Below are 22,430 nucleotides of genomic sequence, written 5' to 3' on the forward strand. Positions count from 1 at the left end.
GTGGGAACACATATCTCAGAGGAGCGATGATGTGGGAGCAGTAAGACTGGAACAAAAACATTAAATGTGCCATCATGCCCTCAGATAACAATACAAGTCAGCACTGGAGCTGGTCTTTAACCTGATACCTGATTTTCACGTCTGAGGTCGGCAGATGACCCAGTTTGAAAACAAGCGCACACTGTCCTCACACGAACCCCTCTGGTTCACTGGTAACGCTGCATGTGTGGCAGGGGCAATAACGCATAAGACCAACTGAGGGGTTACAACTCTTTAATGGCAAAAATAAATTAGACTTGTCCCCGGTGGTTACGTTTTGTATACAAGGAATACAAAGCAGCTACAGTTAGAGAAGCAGAGTAACATGGCAGTAATGTCCTGCAGGTAAAAGCGCATAAATGTGCATGTTTTACTTTACTGAATATGGCTTGACAAGACAAACAAAACAAACAAAGCTCTTCTTGATGCAGCCGAGATGGGTAGATGATTCCCTGTGACAGTATACAGTAGGGTTTGACAGTTCTGAGTCACGCTGCCTGATCTCGATCTGTTCACAGTGAGCAATGGAGCTGCCGTCTCTCCCATGAAAACCTCAGGTGAAACCATTAGAAATAGTGCCTGTATTACTGGTTGCAACATTATCCTGAAGTGCCATGAATCCATCATATGATACAAAATTAAAAAAAGGCTTGCAGAGGCTTGCAGGGCCAATAGTTTACAGCTACGTTTCAATATAATTTAGCATCTGCGAGCAGTGCGTTAACAATAAATACGTGGTTTATAAGACACTATAATGTAGTTGTAAACTGAAATAAGGACATTTTGAAGTGTTGATCAGTTTATCAACGATTAATATTGCTACTGTGAAGCATCTGTGACTGGTCTGTTAACAGCTGATGTTAAATTCTAACAGTATTAATCATAAAATATGTTCTTAAGTACAGTTATTTATTTAGAAATACTTTGAATGAAACATTTTCTTAAGCTTTTTCAAGGTGGAGACAGAACACCATGTTGTCATAACTGTAAATATGTATATAATTATTATTATTATATTTATCATATGTTTATGACAGTGTATTATCCATCACTCAATAAAACATAGAAACAACAGTTACTGATGCTTCATAGGAAGAGTTACACTAACATCTTATAACTACATCATAGTGTGTTATTAACCATATAATAAATGTTTATATACGTCTAATAAATGCTAAACGGATGGTAAAAGTAAAGTGTTACTGTTGGGATTTAAGTGTTTTGCTCAAGGGCACATCAGTGACGGGTAGTGAAGGACGTGAAATAGATTTCACAGTGTTTTAACACTCTATTGTGTGCGTTTCATGTCTCACATGCTTATTCAGTATGAAACTAAACTGTAGTTCCTTTTGAAATTACCAGTTAACCAGCCGGTGTGAATGTAACATGGTTCCCAACAAAACTGCTTTAGTGTTGGGAAAAGATTTGTTTGATTAAAATGCAAATAATCTCAAACACCAAGAAGCTGCTTTAACATTGATCAAACATTTGCTTTTAAAGCCAAATAGAAGATTTAAAGTGACACCAGGACTTCCAGGTTCTGTTCCCCAAGTGAGAAAAATCCAGCCTTGGAATAAGTCTTTCTAAACAGTACGTCATGAGGTTTGCTTCTTATGTTTTGATAAGAATGGCAGCTCTTGAAAAATGATCTAATATTTACTTATTTCCTTATTCAATAAGTATACTTTTTAGCTGCCTTTAATGAACACCATTTCCCATAATCCTTGGACGTTTGTGAGTTTAACGTCACGGCTCGACAGAAGAGCCGAGTCCATGAGCGAGTAAAAGGGTCGTGATTGGTTCAGACACATCTGTAATACACCTCTGCCTCCTTGAAATTATGTTTATATACAACTGATCTGCAACAGCGAGTACGCTCTGAAAGAAACAGAAAAGTTCACAGTGACTTGAGACCTTTACAAAAAGTGCTCTTGTTAAGTATAGATGGAGTTGAGGTCACAGAGCTGCACCTTTTAAGTCACTAAATAAGTAAGTAACCTTTATTACAACGGTGCCTTTCAAAACCACAGTTACATAACGTAACATAAATGGGAAATAATTAAGTGATATATAACTGTAATGTCAAGGAGACAGGGTTGATGTAATGACACAATGTAAGTATAGACAAAGTATAGGTAAGAATAAGTGCTGCTGCTCCTGTGGCTTTTTTTTCCATTGGAACTGTTTTTTTTTTTTCCTCTGTGTTTAACTTTGTTGAAAAGGTTTCAGTCGTAATGGAGCCGATTTGTCTTCAACTGAGAGAAAAACTCCAGAACATGATTCATTTCTTCAGAAAGAGCAAGACGTAACGTTATGACTTCGACTCGACACAACACGTCCTCTGAACTCCACTTGAAGAACCACACTGATAAAAAAAAACTGCATCTACATGGATATTCACAGGAAGCAGACAGTTTGTGATGTACAGTGGGACGAGTTAAACTGAGGTCAAACAGTCCTCCTCCATATTTCCTGTGATAGAAGCTGTACGTCCAGATTTCTTCTGTTCTCTACAGAAACGTCCACTTGTAATAAACCCTGTTTCCTTTCTGCTGACAGGACACTTCGGCCGGTTACCTGCAGCGTGAGCCACATACCGAATATGTGTGAAAAGATAATTATTAAATAAAGTTGTTTGACAAATATTTGAGCCAAAACATTAAAAAAAAAGAAGTTTGAGAGGTTTTTTACTTTGAAATGAGAAGGTTCATATTTCTGGGTGAGACACAACATCGTTAAAATAATAATCACCTCTTCCTTGTCCATAGGAATAATCTCAAAAGTGCTCTCCGAGTCACTGATGACTTCACACTCTTCACACTCATGCATGTCTAACTGTTCAGTCAGAGGGCCGTGCAGAGGTGACTACAGCCCCGTGCTTTGGGAGAAGTTGATGCTTCCAGTAGGAAGGACCGGGAAGGCAAACGGGTCGACGACGCCGTTCAGGGGAATTTTGGGAATCTGTGGAATAAAAAAAAGCGTAGAGAGGCTGTAATTATCTGATCATCACCCTGACAATGAAGACCGTCAGCTGGTTCAGATCATGGGAACTCTTGGCCGATTCATCCCTCCTGACAATTAGAGCCACAGCCGCCGTCACTCAGATAATATAACAGAAGATTTGAAGATTTCAATCAGTCAGATACAGTAAAAATCAGTGTCTGAAGAAGATCTGGGTGATTTAATGTTGCAGAATCTGACAATGAACTGATTTAAAATGCTCAGTGTTTCATCAGGTTTTATTTTTTTCATTTGAAGCTTGGTGACTTAATGTTTCAAACTGAAATCCTTGAGAGCTTTTTTTTTTTTTTTTTTAAATCAAAGGACCAGATGTTTTCTAACAGCTGCTCATCTTTTGTATTGAAGATTAAACCTGGATAGTTTTACACCCATTCCAACCATCGGTCCTTTCACAGTGTCTGCTCAGAAAATGAATGGGACTTTTACTTCAACAACCTTGGATGCCCAAAATAATTCGTCTTACTTCACAGCTCTGTGTGTTTGCTGGATACTGAGGTGGAGGAGAAGCTCATCAAAACAGGGCGAGAACTGCCCGGGGCCTTTATAATGTGTTTTCCAAGACGAATCATAACCATCTGGACAAATAGCTGGGAAATACTCTCACCAGTAATCCTGAAATCTGAGCCAGACCTGAGTTAATTAATACATTTTCAATTGTTTTTCTTCTCCGCTTTTTCTTTCCTGAAAATAAATGACTGAAAACCTGATTGTTTCTAAAAGCGATCTTATCTCACCTGAGCGTCACCGTTCCAACAGAAGAATGAAGACTGTAGTGAGCCGCTTTCAGCAGGATATTCTGGTCGAAATGTTCCCACGTCGGCATCGTTTCCTCTGAGATGACCCAAACTGATGCTGCCCACATCTGCGCAGGCAGCCATGTGAGTGTTGGGGCTGGACATCACCCCCTGGTTGATGCCTGGGTGGGACAGGGCAAAGGGTGGAGCATTTGTGGTGGTCCCTGCAACACGTGTCGTTCCCCTGTAGCACGTGGGCCCCAGGAGAGGTCCGCTCCGTCTGGTAGGAACGGGAGCAGCGTTTGGCATGTGACCTTCTCTTTTTTCATACATGCAGCTGCTGGATAGTCGCTGTGTTTCGGGCAGGAACGACTGAGCTGTTGAGTTTACGCTGCCTGGCGTGTGTGAGGAATGTGAAAGTGTGTGATGGTGAAAACTTTGTGGCAGCTGCTGCTGCTGCTGCTGTTGCCACACTGAAGGTTCCCGAGGCTGTGGCCCCATGCAAGTCTGCTGTGAACCAGCGTGGTTTAGAGAAGATTGCACACTTTGGTCCATCACCTCCAAGCCAGATTGATGGCTGCTGTGAATATTGTTGGTGTTTTGTGTAGATGGAAGCCAAGACTGACATGTCATGCAGGATTGTGTTGAAATCTCATTGCTACAGTGGTGATTGCTGCTGCCCTGGTGAGCGTTACGACACTGAGGGGGTGTTAGTGTGCTTGTCGTCCTGTGAGAGACAACTTGAGTGGCACCTTTCAGTCCAGTCGAATTACTAACATCGCCAAGAAGATTTCTCAACTGAGCCTGTTCTCCAAATCCATTCCTGTCAGACTTCATGTCCATCCTTGGCTGCCACTGTCGCTCAATACCTGAAAACTCAGGATGCTCTCCTTGAACGGATGAACTGCTGATTGTCCCAGAAACATGACACCTGGTCGGATCTGAGCCCTGAACCAGATACACACCAGTCTCTCTCCTCAGAGCCTCCTCCACAAATGAGAACACATCATCAGCCAGGGTGCGATTCAGTTCCCTCTCTGCATCTTCCTTCTCTTTATTCATCTTTACCAGGGTGTTTTCCCAGTCCCTCAGCTCCATCTCCTCCACCTCAAGACCCTCTATCCCTGCATCCCCAATGTCTCCCAAAATCTGCTCCAAAGACTCAATCATGGCCTCTGATGTGAGGTCCGATGGGATAGACCTCTTCTGTAAAGTCTGGATCTGACCCGGGATACTGAGCAGAGCATGGCTGTCCAGAAAGGCTTGCTCCAAGCTCGGCTGGGGTTGTTCACAGTCGGGGTCCTCTGTTTGGGAGAAGACTGGGAGCTGGGGACTGGGCTTCTCTGGCTGTGTATAAACAGATTGGTCCTGCCGATGAAAGGATCCAAGGAGAGAGGCGGGGTCCAGAGGTTTCTCTGTCGTGGGCTCAGTGGGGCCCGGTGCGTCGGGGACAGGAGGACCAGGAAAGGAGAGGACATCCAGAGAGATGTCGTACAGGACACCTTCACCAGTGGCAAGGTTGAAGGGGAGCTGCTGTCTTCTCTGGCGCAAGTGTTCCTCTCCCTCTTCATTTCTACCAAAAAACAGGATCAAAGGTTAACATTAGACTCCAAAAATAACTCTAATAACACTGCGCCAAAAAGTAACACAAAAAAATTCAACCCATTAATAATAAGACTGTCATGAAATCAAAGTTCACGGTTGCATTTCCTCAGCAACACACCGATTTGATCTGTAAAAAACTGTGAAAAACTGAGGCTAAAGCTACAAAAATTAGCTTCCTTACCAGTTGGTCAAGTGTAAACATCCCCGAGAGCAGGGTTAGCGTTAAGCCTAACCTCAGATAGCATACTACACAGTGGATGTGCTAGCTTTTCCTTTAACCTTGCAAACTAATACAAAAAACACTGTTTAATCTTTTTCTTACATGTTAGCTGTTGTATTTTTAGCTTTGGAAATACAAAAATGACACCACCCTCCAAATTCTTTAGATACTAGTCATGTAAATGCACACAAACACATCTATATACACTTGCACAAACAGTTTCATCTTTTTTTTTTTAATGCTGATTCTGTTTTATCAAGTTATTCATTTGGATGTTTTAACATCGATTTAACCAGGGACAGGGTCTGCAAATCTGTTTCAGCCAGATGTCCCGTATCTGTTGCACCACACTTATCTGTACAGAAGAGTGTTTATCTGGTCAGTCTTAAATAAACAAGTTATCATTGTTAGTGGTGGAGTCTGTCATTCATGTACAGGATTCAAATTACCTGCTTTACTGTTTTACAGCTGTATCAGAGCTACTGCTAATGCTAACCCAATATTTCCTACTGCCACTGCTTCACATTCAAAGCATTCAACTGGCAAAATAAGGGCTCGCTTTTATTGTGAAGCAATAACAGGAAAACATGTTTGTTGTCACAGACAGGTTTGTTTGGCTGCACTGTAACAGATACACCATTTGCTTGTCAGGTCTGAAATCTGAAGATAAGACAGCGATGCTTACGTGAGGGCTTTCTGACGAGCGATGATGAAGTCTGGTCGTCCTCCCTTGAAGACTATCCTGGCCGAGGCCTGGACCCACAACCACTGTCCTGTTTTAGTCAGCAGCCTGAAGAAGGTGAAGCCACTGTCTCCGGTTTTTATCACTGAGGAAAGAGCAGGTGGACACAAGACTGACATTAGACTAACAATGATGTAAAGTTGAAGACAAGTGCACAAGTAACGTAAAAGAATAAGAGAAAATAGAGCACTGAGAGGTAGAAAGTGTATCTGTCTAATAAATTAACTCACTCCTGAGGTGGTTGTCAGCGCAGTACATCATGTCAGCAGCGTGGATGAACTGATAACCAGACCCTGTTGTGACCAGCTCTACCTCTGTGTAACCCAAAACCAGCTTCCCTCTGAAGAGAAAAAATACACAGACTGTTACAGGTAGAAAAGTTGGACAGGTTTGGGATAATTTCACTTTCTGGTTCAACCTCTGTTTTAAGTAGAAGGCATGATTATAAATAATAAAATCAACATGTTGAAGTTGCCTTTATTATTTGTCCTTTCACCTGGATCAGGGTTATTTGTGATGGTCAACACGTAACCAATCAGGTGTGAAAAAGGTACGAAGTGAGTCACCGAAAAAATTCCTACCTGGTGTCTATGCCCAGAGGAGCAAAGTCCATTCTGTGTTTGGTCTGGAAGATGAGCGTCTTGGTGCGGATCTCCATGACTGAAGGAGTCTGCAGAGGCGTGGCGATGGCGAACAGAGCGAGCTGAGGAGGAGCCACGGTCCCATCAGCCCCGGCATTTCCCTGTAAATGCAGGTACTTCAAACGCCCATTGAAGTTCAGAGCCTGCAGTGGAGGAGACGCAGTTACATCAGAGCATGTAGTTATAACCATATCAAGTACATATCAATGGGAGTTTTATCCATGATAGCGATGTGTGAGTTCTTCATGGTTACCAGAGGAACTATCGTAATGACTTTGTTGAGCCTTTGTTTTTCCTCTAGCGCCACAATAAGACTGACATTTGTGGTTTTGAGCAACGGAGTGATTTCCACCAGGGATGGCAACTATTTCACTTTTCTGCCAAAATCCAGACAAGAGGAGATCTGAGCTGATAAACATGTTGGTACATTCATCTGAGGCATCCTCAGTTATTACTCTGAACAAAAAGCTAAACGGCAGCAGCGTGGTGCCGGAGTGTCTTTAGACTCTGTTTGTTTTTGCCCCTTTGTCTCTCAGGCTAAATACAGGCTGCCCTACAGTGGTGTAGCACATAAATATGGGCCCTGTAGATATGCAGCTTCAGTGGGCCTCTGCCCCTTCCTATACATCCATTGTCACACCAGTACAAACAAGTGAATCAACAGGTAAACACAAACAATAACACAGACTGCTTGATATTAGTGTTGCTCAGTGTAAACTGCTGTAAATGTCGTTTGGTGGACTGATTTTAAATTTATTTAAAATGACATGACTTCTTTGAAGTTTTTGTCCACCTTGCTGCAAAACCATGTGAACCTTTCAGAGGCAGGAGATCCCCTGAGAGTCAAACTATGTGTTCAACCAAAAGAAATTAAATGAAATGTTAAAACTGCAGATACAAACTTTATCTTTTAATTCCATTGATATGCATCTGACATCCATAGATACATTATTCTACTATTCCCCTCACCCAGTGCTGCCTCGTGTTACGAGGTGAAGATCGTCAAGACACTGAAGCTTTGTTTTCTAATAATAATTTCATCTGCAGTTCATTTTTACTGAAAAAATGAACTGCAGACAAAGACCAAAGCCCAGAGCTGTTCGTTGCCAACAAAGAGAGGTTTACACAGCTCACAGCATTTATCTTTATTATATTACCCTTATTAAAAATAACAAGTATTTATGGCACCACTGTGCCTAAGTACAGTCTCTCGGAGCTGCTGACATGGCTGTAGACTTGTGTTCAACAGATGCACAGATTGCGTTACCAGGAATCCAGAGGTGTTGTCCAGGAGGCAGCGAAGGCGACAGCAGAAGCTTCTCTCCAGGAAAGAGGAGTTCTCTGGGGGGATGTACTGAGGCAGGAGGCTCTGAGAGCTGCTCACAGCTTTAGTGCTACACTGCCCATCTGCAGAGAGACAGCATTCATTTCAAACTGGTACGAATCTGTTCTGTATCCAACTTTATCTGCCGTCTAACTTCATCGCCACCTGACACTGTGACAAGTAATCTGAACAACACTGTCTCTGTCTGTGTCTGAACGGCACTGAGAAAAGATTTGATTTAATTTGTACATAGACAACAATAATAATAATAATAATAATAATAATAATAATAATAATAATAATAATAATAATGATGATGATGATAATAATCTTATTTATGTAGCATCTTTAAAAACAGAGTTTACGAAGTGCTTTTACAACAAAGCAAAGGCAACAACAGCAGTGTAACAACAGAAAGCTGCACATCAAGGACAAACAAGAGCAGGACAGACACTGGGTAAAGTTAGAGGAAAAAGACAAACAATAAAATATAGGTCGATATAAATAAAAACAAATGAAGGGCGTGAAAAAAAAACATTAAAAAAAACAAAACAATAAAAGGACGATAAATAGACAACATCACATAAAAGCAGGTCTATAACAATGGGTTTTTAAGAAGTAATTCTGCTTTTACTCCAGTGGCAGGTTGTTCCGAGGCCGAGTGGCCCTGATGCACGGTCACCTTTAGATTTAAGCCTCGACTTTGGGCCCGACCAGAGGATTTGAGGCTGCGAGCTGGCTTAATATTTCTGTTACGTAGCCTGGGGTTCGGATCAGTGAAATATTTGCTATACACATAAAATTGAGTTGAATTAAATTCTAAAATGGAAAGGAAGCCAACAAAGAGAAGCCCGGGGTAATGTGATGTCGCCTTTTTATCCAAACCCAGATATATTCAGTTTACTGTCACATAAGACAAAGAAAAGCAGCAAAACCTCTAAACTGATAAACTGGAAAAGGAGAATATCTAACTTTTTTTCATTTGATCAATCAAAATAGTTGCCAGTTGATTTTCTCATATTATCAATTGATGAAGCAGTGAAAATAAATCCAGATGGTTTTCAGGATGCCATCATTTTACTGGTAGATTAATGTGCATGTTTCTGTTGTGTTGTTGATAGAGTGAATATTCAAACTTAAAACCTTTTTTCCTCTCTTGTGATTTAATGATTCAATTAACAAAAGAAGTGGCTATATTCAACTAGAGGTGAGTGACTGCAAGTAGAGATCGATCGCTTTTAGGATTTGGATCACTGATGAGCAAAATCTTTACCCTCTGCTCTCACGTGTGCGTCGGTCTCGCTGGGGTTGAGGGCGAAGTGGAGCTGACATCTGAACATCTCTCTGTCGTCCACGTGAACCAGATCAAACACGCTCTGATGGACGACGTCCGACTGTCGACAGAGGGAGGAGTTCATTTAATGTGTTTTTTTTCAAACACGGTGCAGAGAAAGGTGTTTACATGTTGCTGTTACAGTTTCACCTGATGGAAGCCCAGGAAGTCCTGGATTGTCGGGGACGTGTAGAAGACGGTGCCGTCGGTGGTCACAACCAACACAAAACCATTCAGAGCCTGCGGAAATAATGGGAACACATGCAGGTGACTCCGACACACGGCTGCACACATGTGGCCCTGCTGTGTTACTGCACTCTGTCACCGCACCTGCAGCAGGAGATCTCCCTCAGAGAAACTGACTCCATCCAGGGACACCGACTGTCCATTTCTGCCGTTTGCAGACACAACAGGAGCTGACCTCGCATTCTTCTGGAGCGCCGCTGCAGTAAACAACAACAGCAACGACAAACAAGTCGGTCAGATAATAACTCAGCCACACAACATTGAGTTTCTGCACAGATTAATATTCAGTGTCCTGAGGCTCAGAGATGGAGGAAGCACAGCTCACCCAAATTTCTAACATGTTTTCCTTAGATCTGAAACAATTAGTCCATCAATCACTTAGTCTGTTGAGAGAATATTAATTTCAAAATCATATTCACTCAAATCATATTCATGGTGTTAAATATCAGGGAATATGTCCCAATGAGCTACTGCAGCTTGTTTTTCCCCCAATAAGGTCCACACTTGTGTCTGAAAAGGGTTTTTTTTCCACCTGGGCCTCCTCCCACTGTCCACTACCTGCACAGCAGCAAACAGCAGACAGACACAGTTAGAGACCAGTTGGTGAACACAGAGGAGCATGAGGAGCAGGTGGAGACCAAACCCAGAGATAAAAGAGGGAATGATGAGCTGAACTGATCTCCAACCTGAAAAGTGTCTCCTTTTACTCAGTTTGTCTTCTTAACCCTCCAAAACTTACTCTGTAATTTGAAAAACTCGTCACTACACGCCACGGCTCCAGGAAACAAGACCCTGTTCTATTGAAAGCGAACAAAAGCACAACACTGTGTGTCCAGTCTGGGTGTCCGACACATGCATGTGTCCTTGCTGCGTCCCTGCTAATGTTTCACTGGTTTATTTGTGGAAAAGACAAATCAGTGTGAGTGACGTCCTCCAGGCCAATGCAGGCAACGTTTACCTCCATCACCCAGGACAGGAGAGCAACGTCTGCACGGTATAAATGTTTTTGTGTAAGAAAAAAAAACACAGAATCAGCTGCAAATGAAGCATGAAATGCTGTATTTTCAAAATTGCTGAAAACTGGAGCTGTGTTTTATTTTGACTGAACAGGACAGAGCAGAATTTCCCCTTTGTGTTAAAGAAGAGGTGATTTTTTTTTTTTTTTAGACTTTAGCAAAATCTTGTGTAATCTAATCTGTGATCGCTGGCATTCAGTCAGCTAAGCAATACCTCCTTTCCTTTCCCTACAATAATGACTCTGTGGCACGCCAACAAATCTCCCCCCCCCTTTCTGAAACAAACCCTCTGGATCTGGCTCTTGTCTCCACCCCACAAACCCAGGAATTTGCCCTGACGTCTCAGTCAAGAGCAGCTTTCTACAAACTCAAGACGACCGACTGAAAGAATCCAGAGTTTGTTATTCTTGCAGGAACTGCAGCCAGCTCAGGGGACGTGCTCAGATGGCTGTAAAACATCACTGCGTCGTCAGGTGTCCAGCTCAGCGTGACACAGAGGAACTGGACACGATGTGCAACGCGCAAAGAAGATGTGAGAGACTAAACAAGTCAGACAGCTTTAGACAGACGTGTCTGTTTGATGAATGACCTCAGTTCACACAAAGCTAAATCTCTTCTTTTCTGACCTTTTGCAAACAACAAAACTGAATCACAGCCAACATCTGACGACGGAGGCAGAGAGCCTGCTGAGCAACATATTATTTCATGGTCATCATGATGGTCAAAAAAAACAAACTGGTATCAGTTTAATTGCACGCTTCAATGTGAATATTTTCACCACTTTACCTACCTTTATTTTATTTCACACGACTGTATTCCTACGTACGTTTACTTTTTTAGCATTTTTGCTTAAAAAATGTCATAAACAATAAGTCAGTAATGAAAATAGTTGCTCATTATTTTTCAATCTACTAACAGATTAGTCAAGTAATTGTTGCAGCTCTGCATATTTTACAGATTTGTAGTGTTGATTTGTTTCATCTAGTTTTGCAGTTGCTCAGATTTAAAAAAAAAAAAGAAAAAAAAAAAAAAGACTGAGTATGTTGCTTAGAAAAGGGATCAGTTACCCAAAAACATGTTTAAACATCTTGTGAAAATGCCACAAAAAAATAAAATTGAATGACTCTTAAACAATCGTCAAGATGTTGACACTAATTTCTATAAAACTCCAGATATAAGGAGGATGTTTTTCTTCTTGTTTTTATCTACTGAAGTCTTGAAGTGTGTCTTGTTGAGATGGATGTCCGGTGTGTGTCCCCTGTCAGCAGCAACGTGGCATCAACCATCTGTTGTTTGCTCCGAAGTGTGTGGTCTCTGTGAGGGGCCCCAAGGGGTAGTTACAGTGCAAATATACTCAGAGTGCACTTAACCACACATTCATATACATATATACATATGTATATACACACACACTTGTTGAGCTGACCTCAGAACAGAGTCTTTTGTCTCTGCAGACTCCTCCCAGCTCAAAAACACTGTCTGCATTTTCAGAATTAACTCACAGTGGACGAGGAAGTCTTCAGTCTTTAGTGCTAATACAACGATGTAAAAGTGCTTTATTACAAGTACAAGTTCTGCATTGAAAATGTTACTCTTAAATATGGTAAATACTTAAGTAAAAAGTAAAAGTGTGTAAGTATTACTTAAAATATTCAAAGTACTCAATGAAAATGTTGGTTTGTAAAAACAGTCTGTCACAGTTATCCAGAGCCGGAGGTGACGCCTTTAAATGTCTTTGTCCAACCAGCAGAACAAACTTCTAACTTATCAAAAACACATTGAAACTATTTGAAGGGACAAATTTTAAGTTTTCTCTGCTGCCAAACATGGTTCCTCAACTATGCTCTACTTCTATGTACTGTTGGGTATTTTAATCTATAACAAAGCATCATACTTAATGAGATCTTCATATTTTTTGCATGTAAAATCTCAATCTGTAAAGAGGGTCAAGTATCTTTATTGCCATTGTTAGAAACAACAAGACAGCGACGTAGTAGAAAAGGAACTGCAGCTGTCAGATGTTCACTACAGTACACTATAAACCTGAAACTCATGAACTGAAATAGAAAATTAAGAGAAACTGTTCTGCATTTATAGCTTCGTTAATGTATCTGCTTTGATCTTCAGCCTGTTGAAGTTATGTTAAGTTATAAAATACTTAAATATGTCCAATTGAAGCAGAGGGTGATGTCCTGTAACCAGGCTCGGTATCTCTGGTCTGTTTATGACTCAGTGGAGCAGGCACAGATTTGTCCTGCAGGAAAATGCAGCTGGAGGCCAAGTTAATGACGGCACTGACCTCGCCGCGACCTCGCTCACCCCTCGTTATCGACAAACACAGGAAGCAGACGTGAGCAATCAGCTCGCCTGCCAAACAAGACAAACCTGCCCACCCCCCTCCCACCGCCGCTAGTGATGGCAGACATCCCGAGTAGCTCAGACTCTGTTGCTATGGTGAGGAAGGTTCACCATAGTAACCCCTGCACCAGGTGATAGCGGCAGCAGCAGCAGCATCACCTGGGACTCATTCAGAGCAGGAAACAACAGACAAGTTGAAGAGTTTGTTGACACTGCTTCAGTTTGTGTGCACACACAAGAGTGAGTGATGGAGGAAATACCTTTCACCACAGTGGAGAAAAGTAAAAATCCTCAGGCAGAATGGCCCATTTTGGAATAATATACAGCATATTATGTAAATAAATTAGAATTATCGATGCATCACTTTAATTTTAACTTGATTAATCACTTCATGGGAAATTAACTTCACTTATATCCACAAACTTCAATAAAAGCTTACTTTTAATCAACTACTATATTTTGTATCGAAAAGTACAAAGTAATTTTAAATGGAAATACTGAAGTACAAATACCTCAAATTTTGTACTTAAGTGACTCATATATTGAGTAAAAGTACTTAGTTACTTTCCACCACTGTGCACAATAGTCTCTGTTTCCATCTGTGCTTATGCGAGACAACAGAGGCCCTCACTGTTAGCTCTCTGAAGATGTGTCTGCAGGGCTGACGTCAGCCTGCACTCCAAAAATACAGCATTACTCACTCACACACACACACACACACACACACACACACACACACACACACACACACACAGCCAGACAAAAACAATCTAGGACACTCAGGAATGCACAGCACATGTACACATAGTTAGAGTAGTAATAGAAACTCTAACTTTGCTTTCTGCATCAAGAATCAGACTCTTTTCAAGTAGACAAAGTAACAAACACTAAACATGTAAAAAAATAATAAGGAAAGAACAAAGATCCTTGGTTGCAGGAGTTTCTATGGCCATAGATAAACAGTTAAAAGGAGAGTTTGAGGATTTATGCTGCTTCACTTTATGCTTAAAACTTATTAGAAGATTATTTGGAGCTACAGGCAGCAGCCAGTTAGCTTAGCTTATTACTATCTCTAATTTATTTCAGCCTCTAGTTGTTCACAATTTGGCAGATGGGCATCATTAGAGGTATGCTGAATTTACCGTTAGCAGTTTTAGTTTGCGTTGTACCCGTGGCTGTACAGACCACTGTCACTGGATGACTTTGAAACTGAAGTAAACTTAGAAACGTGATGATTCTCAGGCAAGTTCAGAAGTTATAAAAAGATTCTGATTTTTAAGTGGATTTAGGGAAGTTAATTTTTGATGGACATAGGTGGGAATCCTCAGAAAGTGAATCTAAAAACAGGTGTATCATGTCTGTGTCTTCAGATTTGACGGAGTTACAAAGTGTCCACTTCTCTAAATTAATTCACGTACCCGGAGGGTGATACCTAATGTTTGCTGGTGACAACCTGATGGGTTATCGAGCCAAATTAAGTAAAAATTTCCCTTGTGTGCTTGGAATATTCAAATCTAAGGGGCAGATTACCAAGACGTTTACTAGAGTCTCTGTGCAGTGTTTGCAGAGGCCTTGTGAGATGAGAGTGAAAGAAAAGTTCACATTTTCAAAACTGAAAAATCTTTGAATAAGAAATAATGTTTCTTTCTAAAACGCATTTCCAATTGTAAGTAGATTTTACACTGGTGATTACACACCCACTTGGCAGTTTCTTTGATATTCCTTTGTTTCGAACCAGGTAGTGTTTCACAGTCAAACAAGAGATTTGTTTTCATCTCACAAACTTGAACCAAAACAAGGTGCATGATACAACAGCCCTTCCCTGTTTTTGTTCTCTCCTCTCCATGAAAAATCATATTTAAAACATCTAAACACACTTCAATGATGAGGACCGTATCAAAGTCTGGTGTTTGTGTTATTTTTAAGGCTTTGTTGTGTACGGCATCGGCCATAAGGCTTTAGACATCAGTCCCATTATTCAGCCCTGGACAAACATCCTCCACAATCAGAGGAAGCTGCTGTGAAGATTAGATGGAGAGGCAGGAGAAGTCAGGAGGTTTTTTCCTCTAAAAACAATGAAAAGTGCAACACTTTCATCCTGAAAAATACAAAATCAACACAAGGGATGGCGGTTAGTCGGTCCATCATTTTGGTCCAAAATATCTCAACAACCACTGGGCTGGGCATTCTCAGGTTGTAGCTTCTCAGTCGTATTTGCTGCTTTTCTCTGTTTTACGTCATTTTAAACTGAATTTCATTATCTATTAAGCAGCAATTAAAAAGCATTTCTTTTTTTTCTTATAATTCCATTAGATTGAAAAGCATGATGTCATCCTAATTTAATCACCTTTACGTATAAATGTGTACGAATACAGGTAAGAGAGATCATTACACCCTCGTAGAAGGAACTGAAGAATTCAAAAAACATCACATGAAGACTTGAACATTCATTCTTCGCTTTTTTCACAGGTGAAGGGTCGAGTTACGTAACATGAAATAAGACAACGGCGGTATTGGTTTGGACGAAAATCAAAGTCGAGAAGAGATAAGTGCGATTTACGACAGCAGGCGTAGATACAGTCTTCATCTGATAGACCCTCAACCAGCTTCATCATTTTCACTGGTACTTATCTCCTTTATCACAGACACCTCATGTTATAGATCAACTCACTCTCTCTTCTCAAATTTCTTAAACGTCTTAATTTTGTTTTGGAGAATCTCTGTTCGGCCTTTAGCTGTTGTGGTGGGCAGTCTGTAAAATAAACAGTCAGTAAACGTGTTGCTGCAGTGGGACTGAGTGTGTTAGTTGTTCAAACGTCTCCATTCACAAACACTCCTATCTGCACAGCCTCGTCAGGAGCCCTCATGTCGTGCCACTGTGCTTCAGAGCTTCTCTCCCTCCTCCCTCTGCAGCCCCCCCAACCCCCCCACCCCTTTGCTCCGTCAGCAGCAGTGATCAGCTGGCTGATAGCAGAGGCACAGAGGCACAGAGGGAGAGAAAAGGCCTCCAGGACTGTGGTGTAAAATCTGTGGCCGGACCAGGTTGGCACCGGTTTCCTGTTATTTAGTTCAAATCAGCAGTCAGTGGAAACATCTTGCATTGCTTTGACTGTTGGCTCGACGTCTGCCAAAATTCACCTGAGTGATGTCATATTGGTGGGTTATCTCAGTACATTAGAGATGGGACAGATTCACGACTTACAGTGGCATTTTTTTTTTTCCTTCCGAACACATTCAAGTCTAAAATACTAAATACTTAAATACAGTGGAATCTAGTTTTAATTCCAGTCAAAACTAGAATTGCAGTCTCATGGTTGTATGCCTCTGCGACTCACATGAAATATTAACCATCTGTGTGAAATTCTGTCATAATCAATGTGTTGAGTAATGGCTAAAATGTGTTTTGTGAGGTCACACTGACCATGACCTTTGACCCTTGACCACCAAAATCTAATCAGTTCATCCTTGAGTCTAAGTGAACGTTTGTACCAAATCTGAAGAAATTACCTAAAGGCGTTACGGAGATAATACTTTCAAAAGGCCATAACCACCGTGGCCTTGACCTTTGACCCTTGACCACCAAAGTCTAATCAGTTCGTCTTTAAGTACAAGTGGACAATTTAAAAAAGTTCCTTCAAGGCGTTACTGATATATCGTGTTCACAAGGCCATAAACATGTTTTGTGAGGTCACCATGACCTTGACCTTTGACCTGTAGCCCTTTGACCTTTAGCCACCAAAATCTAACCAATCACCTGGATCCACCATCCAACCTTTCAGGATATGGTGATCACCTGAAATCTACTATAATTTTATTCAATCACTCAGAAAACAGTGATCCAATCAGAGGAGAGGCTCAGATCCTCTCTTCTGATTGGCTGACTGACCTGTTGTCACTAGAGCTCCAGAGAGAAGTCTGAGAGAGGAGATGTAAAACTGGCTTTTGGAACTTAAAACCACAGTATATGGATATCAACACTGGGAAAGTGTAAATATGGGACCTTTAAATACATATATAAATAATTATTGATATTGATCAATATGAAAAAAAAAGTAGTGTTTACATGTTTGTCCAAATCATTCACCCCTTGTGACAGCGGCTTTAGATTTGAAGAATTTTTGGTTTGCGTCTCCTCACTGGTAAAAATAAACAGTTTTCCCAGGAGCGAGCAGCTGTACCTGCACAGAGTCGTCTGGGTGTGGATCTGATCAGCGTCAGAATAAGGACCCACTGTTCCACTCTGCCCGTCTCATGTTGCTCTGCCCAGACTCCATCTGCCCCGAGGCTCACACTCCTGTTTCCCTCCCAGCAGGGACACTATTCATTATTCACAGTGTCAGGTTCCCTCTCTGACACTCAGCTCCGCCACAGAAATGTCTGGAGCAGCATATTTGCACACTTGACACACATTATCCCACACACACACACACACACACACACACACACACACAAACTGTCACACATCATTCGACCTTTTCTGTGGAAACTTTATTCTTTGTTACCATAGCTACGTGGTTGTGTGTGTGCAACAAACGCCACTGACCGTGGAAGTAACTCTGAACCTTGAGGTATCCCACACTGAGCCGGAGCACCGACAGTTTGTCCAGGCGACCTCTGACCTCCTCAGAGAAAGGCAGCAGGCTGGTCAGACGGTCCAGCTCTATGTTCAGACGGTCCCGGTGGCGTTTGGACGGATTCGTCTTCGCCGGTGGAGGCTTCGCACTAAAACAAAACAGGAGACAGGAGGATGCGTTCAGTGGTCCTGCCTGCTAAAACACGCTCGCTCTGCTTGACATCCTGCAGAACACAGTGGAATTTCCATCTAGACTGTAAGTGGGTGTTCTGTGGTGGAGGTGTATTTTTCACATCCTGTAACAAACTCATGCAGTACATCTGAATGTCGCCATGTGGGTATGTAGGAGAATTGTGTGTCATACCGACTGTTCCTGTTCATGAAAACATTCCAGTGTTGATTTTCTAAGACACAATGTCCCCAATAAACCACATCAAACGAAGATTCAACTTCCTGGTTTCGAAAGCCAGCACAGGCTGAAAGTGTGGTTCATACTTCTATTATGACAAGACTGGAAGAGCCAGTGGTGTAACACAAAAATCTGGGGCCCGTACATACAGCAGGCCCCTCTCCCCTTGTTTAACATATTAATTGTGCACAATCTGAAATCTTTGACAACTTTCACTAAGATTTTCCAATGTTATATCACAGGTCTTCATTATAACCCAGGCATAAGATGCAGGCGGAAAGTCATCTTCCTCTGCTCAACTGATTAAGACTCCACATGTGAAATTTTAGGAAGTAAGGTCAGTGAGTTCAACTTAAAAAAATGTGTAAAGCTGAAATCACAGGATGAGAACCTACTATAACTATCAAACTGGTCTTAATACAGAAAGTAATGTTTATTCAAACCAAACTATTAAACTCTCCTGATGTTGCTGAAGGTTTATTAGCATCAGTGTTCACAAACATCAAATTACTACAATAAAATAATCATATTTCAAGTTATTACTTAATAAACATTTATCACTACAAAAGGCTTTAAATACTATCATATTGCACAGTATTTAGAAGAACAACACGCTGCTTGATTTTAGTTTAGCAAATTTCAGTGTGAACTTTTCTCTCTGATCTTTTTCTTTATCGTCTTCTAGGGACATGAACATCTGTATGTAACTTCATGGCAAACCATCCAGTGGTTGTTGAGATCCCTGGAGTGGAACAAACATATCAGCCCAAACACAGTTACATCACAAACTTTTGAGACAGCATTTGTCTGTTGATCTTCCACCACTACAAATTACCACAACGTAATTCCTCTCCAACGTGTCTGGACATGCAGCGGAGCTGTGTGCCAGTCCTCCCTGACAAAACACAGAGATCTAAAGACAGGAGATGGAGGATGAGGAGGGAACAAAGAAGGCAGGAGCGAGGAAATGAAACACGGCCAGAGAGAGTCAAACTCTCAAAGTAAAACATGAGAATTAAACTCCTGTCGGCCGCCGGTGAAAAACATGGTTTTAATCACCTTCTGGGATCACAACACCTGACCCGCAAATGTTTCATTTTTTAAATTTGAAAGTCATTACTTGATGTAACAAACATTGTTCAACCTGTTATCTGGGAAACAGTAAGATCAAAATGCCTGAAGGGAGTAAGCAAATAAAGCGAGTGTATGCATAACAAACAATAGGTATAAATAGCCTTTAACAATGCTCCATTGACTCCTAATCTGCAACTACTCTGATGATTGATTAATAGTCTTTATTACTTTTTGGACAAAAGTTCACTGGTTTCAGCTTTTAAAATGTGGATATTTTTTGGTTTTCTTAGTCTTCGATGAAAGTAAATTGTTTTCATTGATAAATGATTTACATGAATAGTCAATATGTAAAACTGTTCTCAAGGATCCTATAGATTAGTTTTCTTTGAAGAATTGTGACTGTTCAAGATCAAGATGGACATTTTACACTTGTAAGTGCTCTCTTATTCTAAAATCACCTCAAATGCTTCTTGTGTTTTTTGCAACTGCAATTTCCTGTGACTTATTTAGCTTATTCAGCTGATTTACCTGTCTAGCTCAAATTTGTTTCTTTCAATCACTAATGGGTTCCTTGTCCCATTAAACAGTCTGAACGTCAACAGTATTCAATCTACATCTTTTAATTCTTCTTCACTGTGAAACATCTGGAAATGGACAGAGTAGATACAAGTAGTGAATCCACTCTTACATCATCTCCCTGAAAACTAAGCCTAATCCAGTTTTGAAATTATTCCATAAAAACCATCCGTCTGTAATGATTTCAGATAAAACAGACATGTAGATTTTACTCATCAAACATTTGGAAAGGCATGCTGGGACGGCTTTGTCCCAGCTCTGGGCTCCCAGCTTAAACCTTCAGCCATTGATCGCTGTCCTCATGGTGATCAACAAAAAGTTTGTTGTCATTATGTCACTATCAAAATGATGTGTGGCGTGAGACCTGAAGAAGACGACTTGGACACTTTCAGAGTTTTCTGGCTGTTTCTAAGTTCAGAGTTTATTGCTTTCAGATCAGCGGCTCAGCCACGTATTGCTTTTGTAACAGCAGGGTTCCCAGGATTAACTGATACAACAGGGTTTCCAATCCCAGCACAGTGGATCGACACCTTTAATAATATTCCTGGGAATTATAAACAGGTCCCAGCATGTGTGTCCAGCTCTTACAACATTCCCAATAACCACAGTACAAGGAGACTCCAGATACTGTTGCACAGCTCTACCTCACTCTGCAAAGTCCAGCCTTAAATCTACAGGTGTTCAGTAACAGAAAAGTGCAAGCGAAAAAGCTGCAGGCTGTTAAATTTGCAGCTAATTTGTTTAAAATGCTAAAAGTTTCAGTTGAATTAAACTCTTCATCCCTTATTTGAATTTTTAAGTAAAACGTAATTTTGTAAATTAAAATGCCAAAAATTCACTGGTTTTATTTGATATCTTTGGGTTGTGCACTGTTTTCTAAACAATCAGTAGTTGCAGCCCTCATTGTTTTAGATGCTGGAGGTGTTTTTAACTACTTTATGTACAGCTGGGCAACTAACAGTTATTTTCAATACCAATTTATCTGCTGACTATTTTCTCAATCAATAATTTAGTCCATAAAATGCCAGAAAAATTACACAAAAAGTCTGTCCCAGTTTGTCAGAGTCCAAAATGACGATGATTTTTAAAAATATTCTAGGTTTTTGTGGCCTGTGACCATAATAATAAACTCAGTGGTGGAAAAAGGCCACAATCATTTGATGCATGAAGTCTGCGTCCCTCTGATGTTGTGGTGATTATTATTGATTATTCTATAAATTTCCAGGTGGCTTAATCTACAATAGCAATTCATGATTTCTTTCTTGATTATTTGATAATTATATTTTGTATTAATAATCTGAATCTGCAAAGGAACTGAATCTGTGCAGAAATCTGAACATTTCCCTCCAAAAATCAGTATAAATTTGCATTAAAAAGAAATAAGGACAGCACAAGTACCTCAAAGTTGTACTGAAGTGCAGTACTTAACCTGCACTTTCCACAGCCATCACAGTGACCTCCAGACTCACTGTTACCTGCCCGACTCACCTTATCTACTCCTGACGTCACTCGCGTCGCTGCAGGTAAGCTACCTACCTGTCCCCCTGTGCGGAAGTCATACATCACAGGAGTAAAGCTAAAAAAAGCAACAACAGCCTGCCTGACTCATGCTTTGGTACGAGCACCAAGTGAATGTGAAAGGATTACTAGTACTTGTAGTATCACTAATAATACTTATAATTACATAATAATTAATTACTGCGCTCACAGACTGAGTGACAGCGACCAGCATTGACTCCGCCCTCAGAGTTCAGGCCTGTCGAGCCTCAGTGATGCCTCAAAAACTCAATAAATAAATAAATAAATAAATAAGGGTTTAAAACGCTAAAACTTACTTTTTCTGAACGGGCTTCCTCCTCCTCTTCACCGCGTACGACCCACCGTTCCCCTGCATGGTGGCGCCGAGGTTTCAGCCAACTTTCCTTCTTCTGTCCTCTCACTTCAGAGATAAAATGAAAAAGTTCAAAGAAGCATTGAGGAGGTTTTTTTTTTTTTTTTTTGTAATCTCCGGATAAGACACGCCCCGAGTTTTCTTCCTGTGCCGCCGCAGAGCTCCTGTAGGATTTCCTGCGTATTTACCAGCGAAGCCCGTCCGGTCCAGAGCCAGGGCAGGAGCGGCCGCAGGAGGTGAGATGAAGCGGCATTTTGCAGCCACTCACTCGGTCGAAGAGTCATTTAAAAAGTGGCAAACTTTCCAAGGGAAGTCGTCCTCCCCCTGCTGCTGCCCCCGCCCCAGCCAATCCGGGCTGCTCTAACATAAAGGTGTCTGCGTCTCATGCTTTATTATTGGTGCAAACCTGTGCCTTTGTTTATCTTCCTTGTCCTGAGCTGTAAAACACACACACACACACGCACACACACGCTGCACATGTGAATTCAGAGACAATTATTCTTTGTTCAGCTCTAAAGTTTGACATGAAGTGGCAGCTGCCCGAACTCCAGCCGTGTTTTCCATCTTTAATTGCGCCCCTGAAAAAAAATGTTATGTAACCCTGTGACGCCATCAGGTGGCGACGACA

The 22,430-nt window shown here is 41.2% G+C and overlaps 1 protein-coding gene across 2 annotated transcripts; it reads right to left on the reverse strand.

Annotated features, from left to right (window-relative positions):
• Positions 1–256: 256 nt before the first annotated feature.
• LOC139611930 (aryl hydrocarbon receptor-like) lies at positions 257–22,368 on the reverse strand. 2 transcript variants are annotated; one of them, XR_011686395.1, is made up of 12 exons: positions 21,747–22,368; positions 17,823–18,001; positions 9,990–10,102; positions 9,810–9,899; positions 9,600–9,720; positions 8,270–8,409; positions 6,943–7,145; positions 6,592–6,701; positions 6,305–6,446; positions 3,795–5,367; positions 2,791–3,000; positions 257–2,616 (listed from the first exon to the last, which is right to left on the reverse strand). XR_011686395.1 is itself a non-coding variant. In XM_071466997.1 (11 exons), the coding sequence occupies exons 1-11, from the start codon at positions 21,803–21,805 to the stop codon at positions 2,905–2,907; spliced, it is 2,826 nt and encodes a 941-aa protein (XP_071323098.1). In that variant the 5' UTR covers positions 21,806–22,368; the 3' UTR covers positions 257–2,904. The 2 variants fall into 2 exon arrangements, 1 of the variants encoding a protein (XP_071323098.1); XM_071466997.1 differs by having other exon boundaries at positions 257–3,000.
• Between the last annotated feature and the right edge of the window lie 62 nt (positions 22,369–22,430).

Source organism: Trachinotus anak, unplaced genomic scaffold (assembly GCF_046630095.1).
Source record: "Trachinotus anak isolate AG129_WGS33_773 ecotype Australia unplaced genomic scaffold, CSIRO_AGI_Tana_v1 ptg000028l, whole genome shotgun sequence".
Lineage (NCBI taxonomy): Eukaryota > Metazoa > Chordata > Actinopteri > Carangiformes > Carangidae > Trachinotus > Trachinotus anak.